The sequence below is a fragment of the Sebastes fasciatus genome, chromosome 8, assembly GCF_043250625.1.
Source record: "Sebastes fasciatus isolate fSebFas1 chromosome 8, fSebFas1.pri, whole genome shotgun sequence".
NCBI classification, from domain to species: domain Eukaryota; kingdom Metazoa; phylum Chordata; class Actinopteri; order Perciformes; family Sebastidae; genus Sebastes; species Sebastes fasciatus.
In genome coordinates this window covers 3045714-3068720 of record NC_133802.1, presented here as the reverse complement: position 1 = coordinate 3068720, position 23007 = coordinate 3045714, and the positions used below count along the sequence as shown (strand labels likewise).

Sequence of the window (23007 nt, the reverse complement as noted above, 5' to 3'; positions counted from 1 at the left end):
CAAATGAAATATCACCCCATATTGCTTGTATACCCGACGCTCTTTTTTATACTTTAATGAAAAGAAAATCCTCAGAAAATGAGGGGATACTTCTTACAGTGTAAGAAGTTGCCATACTCAGTTTCTCTTTACCCCCCTCCCATTTCCTGTCCCGTTTGTACTCCCATGAGCTTCTTTGTTTGCTATGCTGACTCCTTTGTCTTGTCGTCTGTCTTGTCTAATCTCCAGCTCTGTGCTGCTGCTGCTGTTGTAGTTTTTTTTCTTAAATCCATGTGTCATTGGTTCTTTGTCGTACGTGTCCTCACCTTGTCTTTGTGTTTAAATACCCCTTTGAATAAGGTGGAAGTAGATCCATTCGGCAGATGTGCACACAATTGCACGAGTGCTGATTGATGACATTGCACACACACACGTCGTACGCAGACACACACATGTGTAAAACTGAAGGTATGATTCTCTCTGCTGGGCTCACAGAGGGACTTTGTAAGTGTCTTTGTATGCAGGAATGGATGCGTGATTGTGTTGCTCCGCGCACACAAACACACACACACACACACACACACACACACACACACACACAATAGAGGCACATCGTGGCGTGTATTTTTCCTCACCCATCGTGGCAGTGACGTACAGTGCCTCTAATGGATAGGTGGAAGTCGCCAAGTCTCTGCATCCAAATCACCCCCGCAGCTGTAGCAGTCAAGAGACTGGAGATCAAACAGCTGCCTAAACAACACACACACACACACACACACACACACACATACAGTGCAACACAGGAAGCACTGAGTAGCAATGCAGTAAGGGCTCAGTAGGATGCAGGAAAGCTAATAGCAAAACAGCCCCCTGCTACTGCTCAACTCTGTGTGCATCCTTAAAAATCACTGTAGCTCTGTTAGTACGAGGCTGTAGAGCCTTCTGGCTACATGTGCCAGCACACAATGTCGTACCCTCGAGACAACAGCAGAGGTTCCCCGCTTCACATATGCAACCACACATGACGCAAGCACCAACTGAGCCGTGTCAGCTACGCCAGATTAGACCTCTTTTTTTTATGAATTGGACCAAAAGCTAACTAATGTGTTTTCCTGCTCCTCCTAGCGAGAAGGCTCTGCTGGTGAACAAATTTGAGCTGAGCATCCGGACGGAGGCGACCCAGGGCCTGGTGCTGTGGAGCGGGAAGGGCGTGGAGCGCTCCGACTACATCGCCCTGGCCATCGTGGACGGACACGTCCAGATGACGTACGACCTGGGCTCCAAGCCCGTGGTGCTGCGCTCCTCGGTGCGCGTCGACACCAACCGCTGGATACGCATCAAGGCCAGCAGGTAAGATTGGAGACGGCAGGTAGCAGGGGGATCAGTGAACGAAAGCTTCAACGGTTAGACCAGGATTAGGCTTAATCCATATTGTGTTTGTGTTGCTGCAAACTGTGTGATCTCTTGCATGAATTGTGCGCTACGCAGTGATCCCCTGCACTGAGATGACTCTGATTAGTTTCAGATTAAGGTTATTTTCATGCCTGGTCATGCATGAGTATGACGCGCTGAGCATCGAATTGCTTAGACACATTACTGAATGCTCAAAAGGGGAAGAACACATGCGGCAACATCCCAACACATTTTGGCACATTATACGAAATGTATCCAGGAAATAAATGCATTAACCCTCTGAGACTCACAATAGACCCATTTTTGTCTTTCTTCGGGTTCGTATATGCCACATAGAAGTGGTGTACATCATCTGACAGCTGGGAACCTGAAGATTGCCGCTCAGCACTGTGTGCTAGTCATAAATCAGAATTAAAAATGAAATCAATTAATTCATTAAAATAATTTGTGAGTGTATAAGGTCTGAGAACATTGTGATGGACGTATGTGATGGCCATTCCCATGCTCACTTTTGTCTCATAAATTGTTGCAGCAATTTTTGGATTGATTCCATTTGTTACACAGATTTGGTGCTAAATTTAACCATTTTTTTACCCACTCAAGAATTGATAAATGATCAATAATCCCTCCAAAATATCACATTAAGACACCAACACCTTGAGGAACACCATAGAAAAAGTCATGCTGTGATTTGGTATCAAAAAAGAAATGCATTTTTGGATTGGATGGACTTCCAACTGCACTTCTGTTCAGTCTACCTAGAAAAGCCTTCCATCCTCTGAATGCTCTAGGTCTTTAGTTTGTGGTTGTGAAGTTTCATGAGGCTGTGATTATCCTAAAGGTCACCACAGGTCATTTTATACTGTGAGGTCAAATTGATTATTTGATTATTGATTATTGATTATCATAAAGTGTGCATGTCTGTAAAGGGGAGACTCGTGGGTACCCAAAGAACCCATTTTCATTCACATATCTGGAGGTCAGAGGTCAAGGGACCCCTTTTAAAATGGCCATGAAAGCTTTTCCTCGCCAAAATTTAGCCTAACTTTGGAGCGTTATTTATCCTCCTTCAGGACAAGCTATCATGACATGGTTGGTACCGATGGATTCCTTAGGTTTTTCTAGTTTCAGAGGATACAGTCTAGCTCTAAAACTGAGTCTCACAGGGTTAAACACAACCATATTAATAGAAACACATACACTGTATACATACAGTATACTCATTACATACATTAAGACTTAATATATGCAATATACAAGCACAGAATCAGCAGAAATAATGAAGGTCTTAAAAACTAGATTTCTACACTATTTTCAAGACTTTAAGGTACTTTAATAGTGTATATTCCCATCAGAATAACCATTGATCAAATTAACATTGGTTAATGTTAATTCAGTCTATATAACTATGTGTCCACAGTATATGTTAGGGATAATGTACAGCAAGCCGGTCATTGCTGTGGTTTATTTCACAACAATGACCCTCTAGCTGTGCTATATCTCGCTTGTTACACAGCTACCTACTTCGAAATCAATAATTTGACACAAAAACGGTCCGCCAGAGTCTGACATCAGAACTGTGTCCATAGCAACGGTCTGTTATACATAGCAACGGTCTGCTTTAAAGAAATAACAGACCGTATAAAGCCACGATTGACCAATCAGAATCGAGAATTCAACAAAGTTGTGTAATAACTATAAATTAAAGCTGCGAGCAGCGATGAACGGGCCCTCTCACCTTCCCGCGCGTCGGGGGTACTGGCGGGACGCCGATCGACGCGGCCAGGCACAATGAAACCGGAACTCTGATGAGCGCAATGACATCTGCCACAAGACTCTATGACAAACGGTTCATAAGTTATGAAAGGGGGAGTGGCTAGCGTCTTGGGGCGGGGCTATGAGTCTATATTGACATGGAAATGACCTCAGGCCTGGACCACCATCATGGCTGAGAAATTTGGAGCAGATTTGATAAAGTATGCCGAAGTTACAACAACTTCCTGTTTCATAGCGAACGGCTCAAAATGGCCGCCACGCCACGGTCAGGTCGTTCAGTGAAAACTCACCATTTGAATAACTTTTCATCCTGAAGGTCTTAAGATGGTCCTGACCAAATTTTAAGTTGATCTGATTAAATCTGTAGGACGAGTTTGTTAAAGTACACGGCCTATAAGTGCTAAAAATGGACGAAAATTGCACATTAAATTCAAAATGGTTAACTTCCTGCTGAGTTTTGGGCATACCTCCAAGAGGCTTTTTTGTGCGTCTCCACATGTTACATCTGTCTGCCAAATTTCATACATGCAGGTGAAACCGAAGCGAGGGGCTCAATTTTTCCAACTTTCTGGGGGGCGCTAGCGAGCCATTTTGCAACAGTTGAGCCCGAGACCCTTAAAATATCTAATTTTTCACCACGTCTCATAGGTGTGCCAAGTTTAACAACTTTTGTAGCATGTTAAGGCCTCAAAAACACGATTAATTTGCATGAAAAAGAAGAATTCCTACAGTTTCAATAGGGCCGTCTCTGGCCCGACGTCGTCGGTGCTCGGGCACTAATAACTAACCCATGAATTAGACACAGTAACAGGTTTTAGTTTAGTTCTTGGATAATCATTCCAAATGTAGAAAAAAAAACATACAATACTTTTTTGCCACACGGTGATGTCACATTAATGGATTCCTTCATTAAAAACAAATTACCTGCCTGAACTTTGAAAATGACCCAGTTAACACCTTCCATGCGATCTCTGCTTTATCGCTGCTGAACATGTGCTCCCAACACGGCTGTGAATGGAAGAACTGGGGGATAATTAGATTGGCTTCATCATGCAAGGCAAGAATAATCGATCCTCGAAAAAACCCGCTACATCCGCTTCAAAACGGGGATTTAGCCAAATCTCTTCCCAGGCTTACAGGGAGACCACATGAGATGCTGCAAGATGACATAATTTGGGTGTTGATGATGGTGTAAGTCGCAGCGTGTGGCGCACAGCTCACACAGTTACATAGATATCTGTGTTTGCGGCTCGCCTTCAATGGCACTCTCTCTGCTGGAAACCCGCTTTAATGGGTTCAAATTAGCCCTGTCGTCACAATTCTTCTCAAGTGTGTGCTAATGCGTAGCGCAGCGCCACCTAAAATGAATGGCGCTCTAACGGCATCTGTTAGCTGGTAGACAGGCACATTTAGAACACTGCTTGGCAAAGGCAGTTATGGGAGTGCTTAGTGTGCTGGCAGTGGAGCAATGGAGTCTTGATGCTTCAGATTAAATGAAACTGCAATTTACAGCTATTCCCTATGACACGCATGCATCAGAGCGACTTCCAACTTACACCCCTCTCTCTTTTTCTTTCTCCTCCTCAGAGCACTTAGAGACGGCTCTCTACAGGTTGGCAACGAGGCGGCGGTAACAGGGTCATCGCCTTTGACAGCGACACAGCTGGACACAGACGGAGCGCTGTGGTTGGGTAGGTGCCCACACATGTTAAAAAAAGAATGTGAAAATGTGTCTACAAATGGCATACAGTACATCAAGTCAAGGGAATACTTGTAATTCTGGACTACTCTTCCATCCTAGCCGCTGGTAGAAGGCTGCCAAAAAATGAGCAATGAACTCATTGGCATTGCAGAGGATGAGCAAAGGCTCTGACAGGGAGAAAAGATTGCGGTTTGGGCACAAAAAAAAAAAATGTCCAAGCCTATTCAGGTATTGAGTTGAGAAATGAAAGGCTATCTGACTAATTCAAAAGTTGCCTGCTCTCCTGAATTGAAAATGACCAAAGTCGGGCCCGTTATCTACCTCTTCAATTTGGTCTGAACTTGGCTCTGAGAAATCGTTTTTGAGGGAACACACACGGCAAGGCGGGATGGAACATTCTGTGGAAATAACATTGAAGACGGGCGGCGAAATAAAGTCGGTCTTTAAAATGCACATTGCAAGGTTGGGCAAAGAGGCAGGTTGGAGAGGAGAAGTGAGTGACATTTAAGAGACATGGTGCGTGTAGAGGTGCTCTCAGGTACACGTATACAAACACACACATACAGGGAGGCAGTGCAGTGGAACAGGTGCTGAGCGAGCCCCGCAGCAAGAATACATAATCCTCACACAAGCCCTCCCGTCGAGAGCCCTTCTCCTTTTTTAAATCCCCCTTTTCGCTGTTCATCATTAATTCATCTGTAACTTGCATGAAATTAGCCCTGTCGATCCCCGATTCCGAGGCGCGCAATCGGATTAAAGGGGGCAGGGACAGGGGATGTAAAAGGCTCGACGGGGATATGAACTCTCAGCCTGGCAGATTAAAAAATGAGGAAACGGGGGGGACAAGAAGGAGGGGTGAGGGATGTGGGGAGTTGGACTAATATGAAGCGAAGTAGAGGAAGAGGATGCAGGAGGATTCTGACAGTGTAGTTAACAGAGAGGGAGAAGGAGAGAGAGAGCAGGTAAAACATCAAACACCAGGGTTAGCCTCTCTCTCGCAATAAGAACACATCTCATGAAACTCTGAATAAAGACGTTTCACGCTGATTTATTGAGAAAGACACTAATGACTACTTTGGGTGTGCTGGCTCAAACGAGCAGCTCAAAACACCATCAAAAGGAAAAAGGAGGCAGCCACACACCCGGCAATTAGGTCATCAAGTCTCCACAAAAGGACGTTATGAGACTTTGTTTAAAAAAAATAAATGGATGATTTGAAATAGAAGAAAAAGAGCAGTTAAGTTAAAATGAAATGGAAAGTACAAGGGGCTGAAACATTTGCTTTGAAGTACAAATGCATGATATTTTCATATTAAGAAATTTCCATTTTTAAACTTTCTATGACTGATAGATAGAACGCTTTAGTGAGTCAATTTACATGCAGTTCACAAGTGCTTTAAAGGGTCATTTTGACAAATAATAAAAGTTTTTCTTCACTTATCTCTTGAGGTAATCTAGCCATGCAGTTTTGGCCTCCACCCCACTGCAATGGAGGTGAATGGCATTGGGCTCACAGCACTGAAACATCTCTTTTCAGAAAGAGTGTCTCAGAACATGCTGTCAACAGTTTTTATAGGGACTATTTCTTTGATAGAAAGTAGTTTCAAGTTTGGGAATTTGGCCTTCAACATTTGTTGTTTGCCTTGCAGCCAGTCTTTATTGGTTTATTTCATGTCCTTGGTTTGTTTGGAATAAAAAGAGGAAAAAGTGGGCAGTGGTATCCAACATGGATGAACAGCCAAAGAAAGGTGCAGCACCTTTGCAGAACTCAAACTTTATGGAAAAGCCGTCACACGTCTGAATACACTATTTGACGGACAGGTGATATCTGGGGAGTTCTCAGCACGACAATGAGCGCATAGCACTAAAGATGGAAACAAATTAAAAATAATGAGGACGTTAAGGTATTCATAATTTTACACTCTGTCATCACCTTTCATTTGTAGCACATTTTTGAACACTTTATGCGCCGTGTCAAATTAAAAGAACCTTCTGTCTCGTCTGTCTCAACTTACTCTGGCTGGTATGCAGGCTTTCTCCCTTTGATCACGGCGCTTTGACAAATAAAGTGTCAACCTGTCATGTACATCAGTTGGCGTCATCATGCGAAAAATGAAATACAAAGCCTGACAGAGACAAGTACCTGCTTTAGTACCAGAAATACATAAAATATTTCCAGTAGTGCCTTTTGATGGAAGGTCTGATTTGTTATGAAATCCAAACCTTTATCCTGGTGTTTGATCTATAAAGGGCCGTTCCACGTATTTTACACAGGAGGGTGAGTTAATTAGTCATGGGCCTGTGAAAACAATTGCGTCATGCATTCAGCCTCGATGATGTCATCAGGGGACATCTTGGCTTAGGCTTCAATGTTGAAAATTTGTAACAGAAAGCCTGAGTTACAAACTAGGGGGGGTGGATTTGAAACATCTGTCAGGAAGGGTTGTGTCTAGAAGGTAACATGCAAATTGCAAAACTCTCGCAGGATGGTTAAGGTTAGGCATTGACCTATGATGGTTAAGATAAGGCATTGATCTTTGATGGTTAAGGTTAGGCATTGACCTCTGATGGTTAAGATTAGGCATTGACCTTGGATGGTTAAGGTTAGGCATCAACTTCAAATGGTTAATGTTAGGCATTGACCTTGAAAGGTTAAGGTCAGGCATCAACCTCAAAAGGTTAAGGTTAGGCATTGACCTGGAATGGTTAAGGCGAGGCATTGACTTTGAAAGGTTAAGGTCAGGCATCAACCTCGAAAGGTTAAGGTTAGGCATTGACCTGGAATGGTTAAGGCGAGGCATTGACTTCAAATGGTTAAAGTTAGTCTTTGACCTGAAATGGTCAAAGTTAGGCATTGACCTGGAATGGTTAAGGTTAGGCATTGACCTGGAATGGTTAATGTTAGGCATTGATCTTGAATGGTTAAGATTAGGCATTGACCTCAAATGGAAAAGGTTAGGCATTGACCTCAAATAGTTAAGGTTAGGCATCAACTTCAAATGGTTAATGTAAGGCATTGACCTTCAATGGTTAAGGTTAGGCATTGACCTGGAATAGCTAAGGTTAGGCATTGACCTCAAATAGTTGAGGTTAGGCATCAACTTCAAATGGTTAATGTAAGGCATTGACCTTGAAAGGTTAAGGTCAGGCATCAACCTCGAAAGGTTAAGGTTAGGCATTGACCTGGAATGGTTAAGGCGAGCCATTGACTTCAAATGGTTAAAGTTAGTCTTTTACCTGGAATGGTCAAAGTTAGGCATTGACCTGGAATGGTTAAAGTTAGGCATTGACCTTGAATATTTAAGGTTATGCGTTAACCTGGAATGGTTAATGTTAGGCATTGATTTTGAATGGTTAAGATTAGGCATTGACCTCAAATGGAAAAGGTTAGGTGTTGACCTCAAAAAGTTAAGGTTGGGCATTGACCTTCAATGGTTAAGGTTAGGCATTGACCTGGAATAGTTAAGGTTTGGCATTGACCTTGGATGGTTAAGGTAAGGCATTGGCCTGAAATAGTTAAGGTTAGGCATTGACCTCAAATAGTAATATTGTGCATTGACCTTGAATGGTTAAGGTTAGGCATTGACCTGGAATGGTTGAGGTTAGGCATTGACCTGAAATGGTCAAGGTTAGGCATTGACCTTGAATGGTTGAGGTCAGGCATTGACCTGAAATGGTTAAGGTTAAGCATTGACCTGTAATGGTTGAGGTCAGGCATTGACCTGGAATGGTTGAGGTCAGGCATTGACCTGAAATGGTTAAGGTTAGGCATTGACCTGAAATGGTTAAGGTTAGACATTGACCTGTAATGGTTGAGGTCAGGCATTGACCTGAAATGGTTAAGGTTAGGCATTGACCTGAAATGGTTAAGGTTAGACATTGACCTGTAATGGTTGAGGTCAGGCATTGACCTGGAATGGTTGAGGTCAGGCATTGACCTGAAATGGTTAAGGTTAGGCATTGACCTGAAATGGTTAAGGTTAGACATGGACCTTGAATAGTTAAGGTTAGGCATCGGCCTTGAATGGTTAAGGTTAGGCATTGACCTCGTATGATAAAGGTTAGGATAGGTCGTCGGGCATCAAGTCTTGCGAGAGTTTTTGCAAGTTTTTGCAATTTGCGGGTTATCTTTTAGACACGACCGTCAGGAAGGGCCTGATTAAACAATGCTGTTGGCTGCATTGTGGGAAATGTAGGATCTACGTTTTGGGTTCCTTACCAATGCTAACTAAGTGCAGTAGCCCTTTAAAATACACTAGACTAGTTGCTACTTTAGAAGGCAGAATGTTAAGTAATTATTCTCTGATATGTGTGTCAGTTGTTTCCGTACTATGAGTGTTTTTGTACAGTAGCTGAATGATCATTGTATTAACCTCTACCTCCGTCTCCTCTCAGGTGGTCTGGAGGAGCTGGCGGTGGCCCGTCGGTTGCCCAAGGCCTACAGCACCGGCTTCGTAGGCTGCGTCAAGGACGTGGTGGTGGACAGCGTGGAGCTCCACCTGGTGGAAGACGCCTTAAACAGCCCCAAAATATTACACTGTTCCGCCGCCAAATAACCCAGCAGAGACAAAATATTGAGGAAAACAGAAAAAAAAGAAACCCTCCCACTCGCTCCCTCCATAGCGCCCATGTCTCCTGCTGTAATTATTTTCTATTTTTGTATACTTTTCATCGCTTTTTATATGGAAAGAAAATGAATATGTTTTAATTTTTGTTTTATATAATTGTTCTTTTTTTTTTTTTTTTTAATCTGCACCTCCATAAACAGAACACACTTTCTTTTTCTTTACTGCCCGGCCCTTCATCTTTTTTTCAAAAAGCAGGTATCTCTGTGAAAAAGAGATATTTTTATTCTTGTCAGTTTTGTTGTTTTAAAACAAACGCCAACTTAAAAAAAAAAGCCTGCTCCTTTTTCCTCGCTCATTACTTGAACACTGGTGGACCTCGCCGATGATCTCTGGTTTACTGCCTTGTCTTGGTGCCATATATATCGTCCACATTCCCCAAGCATGGCCAATACATCCATGAGTACATAGACATATACATTCCCCCCGTGAGAGCTGCACGCAGCGTACGCTGTGGCCGGCATGTGCAGCTCTTTGATGCTGCAGCCAGCTGGCGTCTCCAGTCAAGAAACTCTGTAATCAGCCCCCGGTAGCCCGCTGTATTTTCCTAATGGGACTTTTCAGATATCAGTCAAGCTGCTACAGTGAGAAAGTACACAGTCGAAACCGCTCCATCAACCCCCATCTCACAGCGCCAAAAAAAAAAAGAAGAAAAAACTCTCCACTCGATCTGAATCCCATCAGAGCCTTTAGTTTTGAAATATGACTCGCTAACACTGCAACCCGACGTGACGGAGAGAGCGCTGCGTTCCACGATGACTCGCATATCATTAGTCATAAGTCAAGACATGAATAAATGTTATAAATATAGAGTATATAAATAATACCTGAGACTGTGAATATGTAAGATGGGTTCTCTTCTGAGAATTGTGCTTCTCATGTACTGTTGTGCGTTCTGTTTTACAATCCGCAGATGAACTAATGATGACCACTATAAATGCATGCACTTCTGCAGTGTTGGTTTGAATCTGGTTTTTTGATTGTTAGTTTTATTTAGTTTTGTTCCAAAAAAAAAAATTGGAATATGTCACTGTTTGGGGGTTTGTTTGTTGTTTTGCAATGACTATAAAAAGGTTCCTTTTTTCTCTTATTTCCACTGATGTGATTTCAGAAATGACAGAGCTCAGAATAATGTTTTATATTTGTTCATTCCCTGTATCTTTTTATTTTTTTATTTTTCTTGGGAGCAGTTAGTTTTGCAGGACTTTGAATGGTGCATAAGGGGAAGAGTTGTTACCATATCTGACCTTAAGGAGGTGCTGAAAGCAAAGACTGAAGAAAAAGGACAGACAGAGAGGAGGCGAGGAGAGATGTTATCATGGGGGAGAGCTACTACCCTTGGGAACGTCCTGTCAAACAACAATCAACACAAACAAAAAAAAGCTTCAAAAAACTCTGCCTGAGACTTAATTTCTTTTCGTATCTGACCTAGGAGCATTCCTGGAGGAGTCTTTCTTTTCGGCTGTTGAGAGAGAGAGAGAGACTGATGTTGTTGTGACCTTTTGAAGCCATAACAGCCACAAAAATGGGGGAAAAGATGCATAATCCTACAGTACTTGCAAATTAACATAGTAACGCATGGGTTTGTATTACTAGTGCGAATTCTGTAACATTCAGTGAACTGATGCAACGTGGAGTCGTCTTTGCCGAACCACAATAAGCTGCGACGACCGACTTAAAGGACACTTGTTTTGATATGAGAACTTTGGCAATATTCTAAGACAAAATCATGCCTGTTCGTGGTTGAGTATCAAATGGTCTTGTGCTATTTTTTTTTTTCTTTCTTAAGTTCTTAATTATATGTTTTCCTTCTTAAATCATCAAGCGACCTGTTTTTGTACAGCCCTGCAATTTTTAAGTGTAAATTTAGCAAAATGTGTTACCTGTGGAGGTTTATGTTTTTAGTAATATACACTGGAAACCATGTCTGACTTGTCTGTTCGCCCACACAATGATATACTTATGTACATGGGGGAGGGATAGCCCTGAAGCTATAACTGTGTTGTGTGTAATCATGCTCGGAGTGTCCACACCAGATCGGGAAAACCTTCTTCTGGTGTCCCCGAGACGCGTTTAAATTCCAGCACTCACTCTATTAACCTTAGACTGGTCTTATTTTACCACACTGTTCTTTGAATTTTATCTATTCAGGTGGTAAATATTAATAAACGAGAGATTCCTGTGTATCTGGATGGACTCGAGAACAATAAAGACAATTGCAGTCTATGGTTTGGGTGGAAACTATTTGCCTTAAAAACCGGTCACCTCGACTCTGAGCAGGTGACAAAGACGTCATCCATATAACTGTTTCCTTATTTTAGCCAGTGTATTAGCCTCATCCCCATAATGTAAAGGAGTAATACATAATAATAATAATAATGATAATTATATTAGTAATAACGCTCATACAGAGAAAAAAAAATCCCAGGGGGCCTCTGCAAATGTCCCCTCTGGCTTTTTACAAAAAATCTTCTATTTACTGTTTTTTGAATCTATTTTCTGTTCCTTATTTATGTCTACATGTGGATTACCCTCCATGTCTGGCCTCTGTAAACTACTGTCTGACTGCAAACCTCCTCAAAGGGCAGTGCACCGAGTAAGAGTGGCATGACCTGAACATTACTAACTTTATGACCTTTGTCTTGTGTTCCTACCACCATGAAATAAAATGTCAACCAAATGGAGCCCGTCGTTGTCAGCCGTCTTGATTTTGTCATCGTCTGGAGTTGATTTGCATTTCAACGACGCTTTAAAGCTGGCGTAGGCTGGTTGGAGCAAATGTGAATTAAAAAAAAAGTGACAGTCATGACAGTAGTGCATGAGACAGGTAATCTGAAAAAAACATGTTCCTCTGTGTCCTCCGGTGTCCTCCGGTGCTCTTAACGGCATCTGCAAGATTTCACAGACCGGAGGAAAACAACCAATCAGAGGCGAGCTGGAGCCTTGGCGTTTCTGAGCAGCTGTCAATCACTCACTAACTCTGATCAGACAGTCAAACTAGGCAGCGCTGATCAAATATGAATCAATATTCTGTTACTGTAATGCCCATTTCTCGCATCAAAAACCAACGTGTTTGTCTCTAACTTCTAACTTCCTGTCTGTGGCTCTCAACCCCGAGCCCAATCATTCCCACTGTAGATCTTTAAAAACAGGTCACAAATATATAGTTATTTTTTTCAAAAAAGGCTCAGTCATTTCCCAAAGCAGCTGGGCACTGTAGTTTTTAGCAAATATTACTCAAACAGGAGTAATTAGTAAAAAAATTTTTAGGGGGGGGGTACTATTTTCAGCTGTGGATTAATACCATTTGGTGCCATGAAGACAATGGAGCTCTGTGGCACAGTGAAATAACATATATCAGGCTTTGGATGCACAGGCGATACTTGTTAGTCGGGTTAACTCATTGTTGGATTGCATGGGATTTGTTTCCAGTAAGAACAATATTGTATTCGTCAGCCTTATCCTCAGAGACGTTATCCATTATTGACACATTTTCACATCTGACGTTGAATGAAATCATGGGAACAATAGTTTGTCTAAATCATTTCAACACGAGGTTCACTTTTTTTGTGAGCATCGAACCGCTTCTCATGGTCTCCATCAGTAGATGGAGTTTGCTCAGTTGTGATGGAGATGGCTCACTTTGTCATCATGACTTAAGACTATGGATGTATGAAGAGAACTGGACACAGCGTTGGAGGCGGGCTCCCGTTCATTCCTATGAGAGTTGCTCATGAAGCCAAAATGGCTCGACTGCCGAGTGATAAAGTATCCAGATCATCTAGCGATCTTCCGCAACCATTGGACCCATAGAGCAGGCGCACTAGCGTTTCATTTAACTCCGCCTCCCAGCTCTCTCTCCAGCCTCGGTTTGTGAATCGCTCACATGAACGGAGGAAGGAAAATAACTCCGGATTTGGCTGTTATTGCATTTTACAACTTTTAGGATCTAATGATTTAAATGAGGGCTATTCAAGTGTTCATACTGGGAAGTTGATTTACCTCAAAAATATCCGCGGTCACTCTTTCCCAATTTAAGTCTATGGAAAAAAAGTATTTTTGGGCCCAATGGCATCACGTGGCGGATACGGAAGTTGTAATTCCTTGGGGCTTGCCTATACACTACAGACTATTGTAAACCAGAGACAAGGTTTACGTCGTAAACGTCGATACCCTTCATGTTATGAATACAATACGTTATGTTATTTTGGTATTGCCCATCGTTCCGTACCTTTGACCTTGAATAAAAATCAGATGCTGACCTTTGAGTCGTAAGTTTGAGAGCACCTGATTTACGATCTCCTCCTCTATGACCACCTGCTATCACGTAACAAAAGTTCCATACTTAGATCGCAGTTTAACCATCTCATGACAACTAAGCAAACTCTATCTGCTGATGAAGCCCATGAGATGTGGTTAAAAGCTCTCACAAAGCTTGCAAGTGGAAATTAGTGGACTAGAGATCCTTGATTACAGACCAGAACTTGAGTTTTACCTTAATAGTAATAAGGAATAAGAACATTTGACTCATGTCCAAGTCAGTGATGGTACACTCACAGCTTCTGTCGGTGATGAAAGAGCTAATGGAAGGGAGGAGAGCCCACCCAGGGGTATTTTCTATACATTTACAGGCTCACATCAGACGAAATTGCAATAATTAAGTACAATTTGGTGGGAAAGCTCGATGAATTCACTGTGTCAGTCTTCTATTCGTTGTTAGTTTCCAGACACCTGCTTATATTGTAGCAGTCGCAAGTTAAGACTTCAATCTGTGTTCTGTCTTAATTACAGGTTTCTGCTCACATTCTGATTGAAACTTCCAAGACAAACAGTGCTTTTCCAAATCAAAAGCAATTTAAGTCACCATGCACGCTCATCCACACATCAATAAACAGCATTTCTGGCTACAGTGATATTTACGTCTTATAATTCAAATCACCTCCAGCAATCTCCAGCGCCCCCGCCGCTAATTGAAAGCCTGGAATTCAAGAGAATAAAAAAAAAAAAAACTGGTGCACAGCTTCATACATCATTCAGCACATCTCCGAACCTGTCTGGAGCGTTTTCATTAAGCCTGAGATTTAATGAGTTTAATTCGTTCCTTGCTAATGACGGAGAAGGACACTGCATCTTGTGTTGTGTTAATTAAAACTATGGGAAATGGTGCAGATGAAATAGTTTCGCTCAGCGAGGGGACCCTTCTGGGGAGAGATCGTTTTCAAGTTAATAAGCGTAAGTAGTTTGATTAAAGGGTTTTCCCAGGAATTGAAATCAAAACAAAATATGATATCCATATATAGAACCAAATCACGAAATAGAGGATCACTGCTTGGGTGACACCCAGGGGGAGCTGGAGGGTTGAGATGGTTCGGGATGAAATGTAAACATAAAACATACATCAGACATCACAACGGTTTTAAGACAAAAATTAAGATCTTTATTTTCATAAATAACTGTATTTATTATAATATAAATAAACAATTGGTCCCTGATACGGCACGGTGGTGTGGTGGTTAGCACTGTCGCCTCCCAGCAAGAGGGTCTCTGGTCCAAACCCGGCTTGGGGCCCTTCTGTGTAGAATTTACAGGTTCTCCCTGTGTTAGCGTGGGTTTACTCTGGGTTCTCAGGTTTCCTCCCAAAGTCCAAAGACATGCAGGTTAGGTTAACTGTTAACTCTAAATTGCCCGGGGTGTGAGTGTGAATGGTTGTCTGCCTCCATGTGTCAGCCCTGTGATAGTCTGGCGGTGAAAAGTGTAAAGTGTATTTCTTTTATTTATTTGTTCATTTGTTACCTCAATGTGGAAAATGAGGAAGGGCGCCCAACAGCATTTTTTTAATTAATATTATCATTTATTTATTGTTAGAGGGCGACCAGTGACCCCCAGAAGGTGGCGCCCTACATGTAGTTGACCACATATACAGCTTATGCCCTGAGCCAGCCCTGCAGAGCTCAGAGAGGCAGCCAGAACATTTTAAGATGTGCTGTTTTAACACATGTTGGGGAATTGTTCAAAGGTCAAAGTGGAGTTATGAATTATGCAACAAACTCAGGCCCTCTGTGGATGAAATTTCATCAGACTGTCCAACCTGAGCCAAACACAGGCCCTAGAGGCCAGGTCATCATCTGTGAAAGAAGAAACTATTCTTAGAAAACCACTGAATGATCTTCTAAGAATGTTTTCCAAAAATGTTGGACGGTTACTCCCCTGAAATAAAAGACCTCACCCTTACCACGCTACATTTCACCCCCTTTTGTGAAATAAAGATCCTCTTCTCACAGCTTTTTACTGTATGTCCACATGGTAATAAAAGTTCTTTCTCTCCAGCTGTCCAGCTGCATCGCTCTCAGTATAAGTCCTCTTTGTTTCCCTCTCCAGATTTTTTTTTTTTTAAAACTCTGGATGGGCCGATTTGCAAGTCTCAAGGCAAAAAGGGGTCAAAGGTCACAAGCCTATAGAAGCAGCCACCTCAGGGTAGACGGGACATCCTGGTTTCCATTCCCCTGGGTGGGGAACCAGGCTTTGTGCTCTTGCGTCTTTTTGTCCCTGCTAGACTCAACAGGACATCAGTCTGCATGGTGATAAAAAAAAAGAAGAAAAGTGAATGTTTCAGTCCAGGAACCGCGTCACACCTCTCCATCCCTGACTTTACCACTGCTATAATATTTCAAATCTTTACATCAGTTAATTATTTAGCAAAATTTTGTTTTAGAAATATGTATGTAGCATTCTATTCTTCCAGGCATCCATTGTTTTCCATTCATTTCTGTATGGTGTGGAAATCAATCAGCCCATGAAACTTGCTGTAAACCAGATTATTTTTCCATTACAGTCAAGGGACCACTTTTAATGGCCACAATTACGATGTTTAAGGTCATGACTATTTGTAATCCCTCTCCCAACACAATAAACAAACACTTAAACACAGCTTGATTGACCTTTTTCTCAGTCACATGCTGAAGCAAGTGTGAGCTAATTTCCCCCAGTTATCTCCTAAAATATGTGCCTGAAGGTGAAGCACAAAAACAGTTTCCTATCATCCTTAAAAAACCAACACAAGATATACAAAGGGTATATCTCAACCACCCAATAAATGGTAATGGCTTTGTTTTCCGAGTCCCTCGGTCTTGTATCAATCACGTTTAGTATTAAACACTAAATGTGCACTCAGTGTTATTCCGATATCCAGCTATTTCTCACCCTCCTCATCAATTCCCACTATGTATCGATCAGAGCGTAATGCGCTCCCATTGTGCGACAGGATCGTTTTAACTGCTCATCAGACCCAAACAATAAACCCTATGTTCAAACCCATGTATACCGCCTAAAGCGCATTGCGTTTGGCAGAGAGAGAAAACATCTACTCTGGCAGCAGAAATGCCATGAGAGAGAAGAAATTCCCTCTCCATCATCTCAGTGTTTGTCTGTAGGCTGCAGCAGCACGCTGGGTCAAACAGTGGAAAAGCAAATCCATAGATGTGAAGCCTGCAAGCTCACAGACAATTGCATAAGCCCATCCATTCCCCAGTAGATTAACCTCCACTGATAACCACAGGCTGGTGACGTCAATGCTGCGCTGCCTCTCTTCCTCCTCTCCCCCACCTCCACCACCACCACCAACAACTCCAGAGCTGGAGGGCTGTCCCATCATGAGGGTTTATAATATAGACCTGCCTTATCTCTCACAAGACAATAGCTTTACAGTAGCAAAACACTGCACAGGTTCATTACTATTGCATTATTGGTGAAAATAAAATAAATCAATCAGTGGACACGTGTTCTATGAGCTGTAAAGGCAGTTTTTTTTATTTTATTTCTTTATTTTTCTAGATTGTTGGCCTACAGCTTTACTGTCCTGCTGCTTTGTAATTGGTTAACACCCTTATCATAAATACTAAACAATGTAAATCTATAGGTCTTTCATTTTGCAACTAATCATCATTAAAGCAGCAGTAGGTAGAAATGGAGCAAATATGATTTTAAAAAGTTATTTTTATAAAACGGTCACTGTATCCTGACAGTAGTGCATGAGACAGATAATCTGTAAAAAAAAAATGATATGCCTCTGTGTCCTCCGGTGTCCTCCGGTGTCCTCCGGTGTCCTCTGGTTCTCCTTACGGTATCTGCAAGATTTCACAGACCGGAGGAAAACAACCAATCAGAGCCGAGCTGGAGCCTTGCCGTCTCTGAGCAGCTGTCGATCACTCGTGAACTCTCATCATATGGTCAAACTAGGCAGCGCTGATCAAATATTAATCAATATTCTGTTACTGTAATGCCTATTTTTCGTATAAAAGGTTTTCGATAACATCTTGTAGTGTACTGTTCAGCTGTAAAATGAAAAAGTTTGTGTCCCGGCAGCCATGTTGAGATCATTTGAGGAAATACCAAGCACCGCCCACCAGCTGGAGCAAACTCTCATTTTACAGCTAAACAGTACACTACAAGATGTTTCTGAAAACATTTTATGTGAGAAATATGCATTACAATAACAGAATATTGATTCATATTTGATCAGCGCTGCCTAGTTTGACTGTTTGATCGGAGTTTGTGAGTGATTGACAGCTGCCTTGGTTGAATGAACAGCCAATAGGAACGCTCTCTCTCTCTGAAATGACCTGTGATTGGCCAAAGTTCTCCCGCCATGGGCTAGATGTTCTAAAGCCTGAAAACAGAGCCAAGAGGAGGTGCAGAAGTCTAGTTTTTATCTCACAACACTGATGAATTACATTATGCTGAAAGGTTATTATGGAATGTTTGTCCACTGATGCCAAAAACATTCTGCCTACTGCGGGTTATATTTCAGCATTTAAGCGAACTGCATTCTTTCATGTTACAGCATGTAAAGCAGCTAAACAACATGGCTGTTTTAGCTCCTTCATCAATGAACAGTTATACAGTCACATGTGTGCGGCTTTCCTGTTTTCAACTTCAATCATGACTCAGCCAATCAGAAGTGAGCAGTTAACAATTAATTTGTGCATATTTTTTAATGACCCTGATAGAGAAAGGTGATGAAGCCTCTAATATTAACCTGAACATGTCAGGGAACTTTAACAGTTCTCTAAATGTGCAGGATCAAGGTAGCTAGGGTTTGTCACAACAGGACAGGAAGAGATGCATGTCATGCAAAATAAAAGTGTAAAGCGGTCACATTAGACAAAATAAAAGGTGAGTTAAAGTTAGTCTGGAGTTAATAAATTACCCCTAGGTTTTTAACACCATATGAAAAATAGTATTTCCTCATGACTTTTTTTTCTTTTACTAGAAAAATAATGTAAAAAAAAATGAACCAGAATAAAGATTCCTGAGCAGAAGTCGTAATATTGCAGCACACACACAAAATATAAAAAAATAATAAGTAAAGATTTGAAATTTGTGTTTATTAAAATCTAACATAGAAAACCCACCCTGTTAAAACGAGCCTATAAACAAGGCCTTTTTATTGTGAAGGCAGTAAGCGGAAGTGGTGTGAGTAGTGATGTGTGGCTCAGCTCGCAGGTTCAACAGACCGCTCACTCCTCACTGCTCACAGAGACTCAGCAGAGGCTAAAGGGGGAACGTTTGTGGACTCTTGACAGCGCACAGAGACTGCTATGACATCTCGCAGGTAAAGTCCACTTTGTTTAGTTTAAAATGTTACTAATGGCGCGTGATATTTAACAGCCTCTCTACGGTGCACGAGCGGCCACACAGACTGCGCGGGCGAGACTGAACTGAGGCTGTCAGCGAGAAAGCTCGAGCGCCTCAACTTAGTCCGTGCCACAGAGCCCTGACACACGCGCACTCACATTCTACATTTCACCCAAAGAAACTCCGTCATTTGTTTGTCTTGTTAGTGATGAATGGACATGGAGTTATAAAGCTAACTGACTCTGCTTAAAGTGTGCTGGTAACAGAAGGTTGCGATGTTGAGCGGTCTGATAACGTTAAGTTGAACTAATTTGGCAGCTGCCGCAAAGTGAAATAACAGTGGAATTAAAACGACGTCAGGTTGCCCTGTTGTCATGTTTTACGTCAATTATCATTTTGTGCGCATGTGTTTATGAGTGGTGTGATTTATGTCTTAACTGTAGCTGAGTCCGACCTTAAAGTTAATGAATAAGTAAGACACTGATTTATTTTCATGCATGACACAAGTTTTTCTCCTCACTTTTCTAATGAAGTGTGGTGGTTCTTTTTCTGTCTCTGTCCTCTCTCTCTCTTTGTTCCTCTGCCTGCACAGTGCAGGAAATTGGCTTATAGCTTCCTGTGAATCCAAACCCTCCACAAAGCTAGTAAACCTACAGTAGAATACATTCTAAAGGGCATTTTGGTAAAACCCCAGAAAGAAAATCGCAAGTTTATAGGAATATTCCAGCAACATTGGTTCCAGGTCTCCACTAATTTGTTGTCAAGAACCACAAAAACAATTCAAGTGTGCATGTAATTAGTTACTGGAGCTTAAAAATAACTATAAAACACTATAAACTACTTAATACTAATAAGGGCTGGGCAATATATCGATATTATGTTGATATCTCGATGTGAGACTAGATATTGTCTGAAATTTTGGATATCGTAATATTGTGATATATGGAGTAAGTGTTGTCTTTTCCTGGTTTTAAAAGGACTCTATGTAAGAAGCAGAAATAGCTTGTTAACAGCGACACCTGTGGCCGTGCTCGCTCTACATAGACATGAACGAGCATCGGTCAAAACAGTGAGGAGACACACGTCAGCTAAAACCACAATATCACTCTATATTTCAGCTGCTTGGCAGTAATGTTAGCTGACCAGACAAAGGTCTCTCCATGAATCAATGCTGATCCTAGTGTTGGCTTTTCCTGCTTCAGACTCCCTTTTCTGCAGTGTCTAGTGTGCGCGCATGCACGTGAGCGATGGAGCGAGTGAGAACGAGCGTGGTGTGTGAGTGAAGGCAAGCAGGCAGGCAGAGGAACAGAGTACAGCAGAGACTCCGGCCTTTGAGACCAAAGCTACGGTCTCCCCTGTGTCTTCTGGCCGCGGTCGGGGGGGCTGGAGCAGGAAGAGTTAACACTGTTTTGCAAGACGGGCTTCACTAGATATAACTTTGCGGTTTTGGTGCTTCCGTGTAGTTTGTGTTGGAACAGCGTAGCCACACGCGAGCGCATGGAACACCGACCCGATTTACACGTGTAAGAAGTTACAAACCGTACCTTTTTAAAGGCTAAATTACAGTAAAATTGTGATTTTCTGAACTTACCAGACTGTTCTAGCTGTTCTATTATTTGTCTTTTACACTTAGTCATTATATCCACATTACTTATGATTATTTATCAAAAATCTCATTGTGTAAATCTTTTGTGAAAGCACCAATGCTCAACCCTACAATATTGTTGCAATATTGATATTGAGGTATTTGGTTAAAGATATTGTTACATTTGATTTTCTCCATATTGCCAGGCACTAATACTAATATAAAATTACTAATTAATACTACTACCAAATGTATATTTTTTAATTTTTAGATTGTAAAGTCCTCTGTGGTAAATTTGTGATTTGTTATATTGGGCTATGTAAAAAAAAAAATTGACTTGACTTGAAAATTGACAATAGTCCCTCCATGAATAAAATATACAATCAGGGTTTTTACAGTAAGGACAGTGGCCTTCTTTACTCTGACAGCTTTGGTAATTGTAGTGTACTTCTACCTTGGTACTCTTCCTACATATTATTAACCACATGCACACCTGTGGACTAGTAATGATTTGTAGATCTCCCTGAAACATTGACTAGCTTAGTATGTGAGGAATTAAGAGCTATGCTGAACACTGTAAACATGAGTGGATACATGTACTGTATGTTAGGGCTGCACAATTAATCAAAAATTGCAATATGGCCATAGTAGTTGTTAAAATCGCAATATTTGTTAAAGGCGAGATGTGTGTCAAAATACCACTTTAGATTACATATTGTGGTGCTACAGAGATGTTCTGGCCTACACATCATATTCGACAGACTTAAGAAAACATCTTTGTTTGGTAAAGATCCCTGCAAAAATCGCACTATAATCTTTTTAATATGTTTATCAATGAAAAATAAAATAATGATGTAAAAATTATCATTCCCTCTAATATCGCAAATCATATTGCAATTTCGATATCAGTCAAAATAATCGCAATTAGATATTTTTTCAAAATTGTGCAGCCCTACTGTATGTACAGTAGTAGTTATTTCGATTTTCATTATTGATTCATGTAATGTCAGCTTTCCGGGGATAGTTTCCAGTACACTTAGTAAGCTGATATTACCTGCTGGGTGCTGTAAGTAAAATTATAATAATATAAATGTGTGTTTTATTAGGGTTAGGTTTATTTGGTCGGGTATGTGAAATGTTGCTGTGAAATGCACTCATTTAGACTTTGGCACTTCTTTCTAGCCCTCATTATAAATAACTGTCCATGTATCAAGTGTTTGTCCTTGTGCAGATTTTTTTATGCAAGGTGACCTCTGAAATGTTGACTCCAGCAATCAGCTTGTCTCTTGACTATTATGGCTGTATTGTGGACTCAAGAAAATGCAATGTTGGCAATCAGGGAGTTTATACTTGATACACATACTCTACCACTATAAGGGTGGAAAAGATAGCAGATGTGTCGTGCCGCAGGGTGTTTTACGTGTGGCTGTTGTGTACTGTATGCCTTTGTTAGGTGAAGTCGTGATGGTGAAATAAGGATGTCAAAGTTAAAAGGCCAGTCTACTGATTTTAACATAATCCAACTTCACAAAACACAAAGGCATTTATTTCTCCTCTGAAAGAACAAAGAGTGCTGAATTCTGGCTATGTTATTTGCCAATTATTTGGTGTTTTTTTCACAATATAATCTAGATCTGGATATGGCTTAGACCTCGGTGCATCAAAGGGAGTTTGGAAACTGCCAGGCTGGCTGGTGCGTTAAAGGAAAATTCTAATTACAACCTTTTTCTATACCACATACAACATTTCCATAAACATGGACCATTGCATTGCTTAGCTGCTTCCCGGTACACCTTACAAAGGTGTACCTACACACTATACACAGTTGTGTTTATAGTGGTACTGTGTGTGGCTTAGCTTTGCATAAGCTATCAAGTAAAATCCAAATCCTTGTAAACTTGCTGCAATGGCTGATTTATTCATCAGATTATTGCAAGGATGTTGGTGAGTCCTTTCAGTTTCACGGTCCCCCATATTTACTTGTATCTAAATACACAGATCAAGAGCTTAACCGTACTGTGTGTCTATGTGCACATTCCTGACATTTTGGGTAATTACCTAAAACTTTAACTTCACTTTTGTTTTCACTTCCAAATACTGTATGTGGTTCAGATGACTGGTGTCAGTTGGACTTCGGTAAAAGTTAAAATACACGTTCCATTTTTCCCAAAGATAGTTTGAATAATTTTAGGTAGTTCTTATCACGCTGATGTATATTCAAGTTTTCATTTTTCTGATGAGTTTGGTTTTAATGAGTTATCTGATGCTAAAGAAAGGGGGTTGGACGTCATTAT

General features: G+C 41.3%; 2 protein-coding genes across 5 annotated transcripts in view; both read left to right on the top strand.

Annotated features, from left to right (window-relative positions):
- agrn (agrin) overlaps positions 1-12179 on the top strand; it is a 349702-nt gene extending 337523 nt beyond the window's left edge. For all 4 annotated transcript variants that reach the window (XM_074642837.1, XM_074642838.1, XM_074642840.1 and 1 more), the window contains 3 exons: positions 1105-1329; positions 4756-4859; positions 9266-12179. In XM_074642837.1, the coding sequence (XP_074498938.1) occupies positions 1105-1329; positions 4756-4859; positions 9266-9426 (490 nt within the window). In that variant the 3' untranslated portion in view covers positions 9427-12179. The remainder of the gene's footprint in view (positions 1-1104; positions 1330-4755; positions 4860-9265) is intronic.
- A 6783-nt stretch (positions 12180-18962) lies between these two features.
- The window catches only part of ptpn11b (protein tyrosine phosphatase non-receptor type 11b), a 63676-nt gene continuing 59631 nt past the window's right edge, over positions 18963-23007 (top strand). The window contains exon 1 of the mRNA XM_074642841.1: positions 18963-19105. Coding sequence (XP_074498942.1) covers positions 19092-19105 — 14 coding nt within the window. The 5' untranslated portion in view covers positions 18963-19091. The remainder of the gene's footprint in view (positions 19106-23007) is intronic.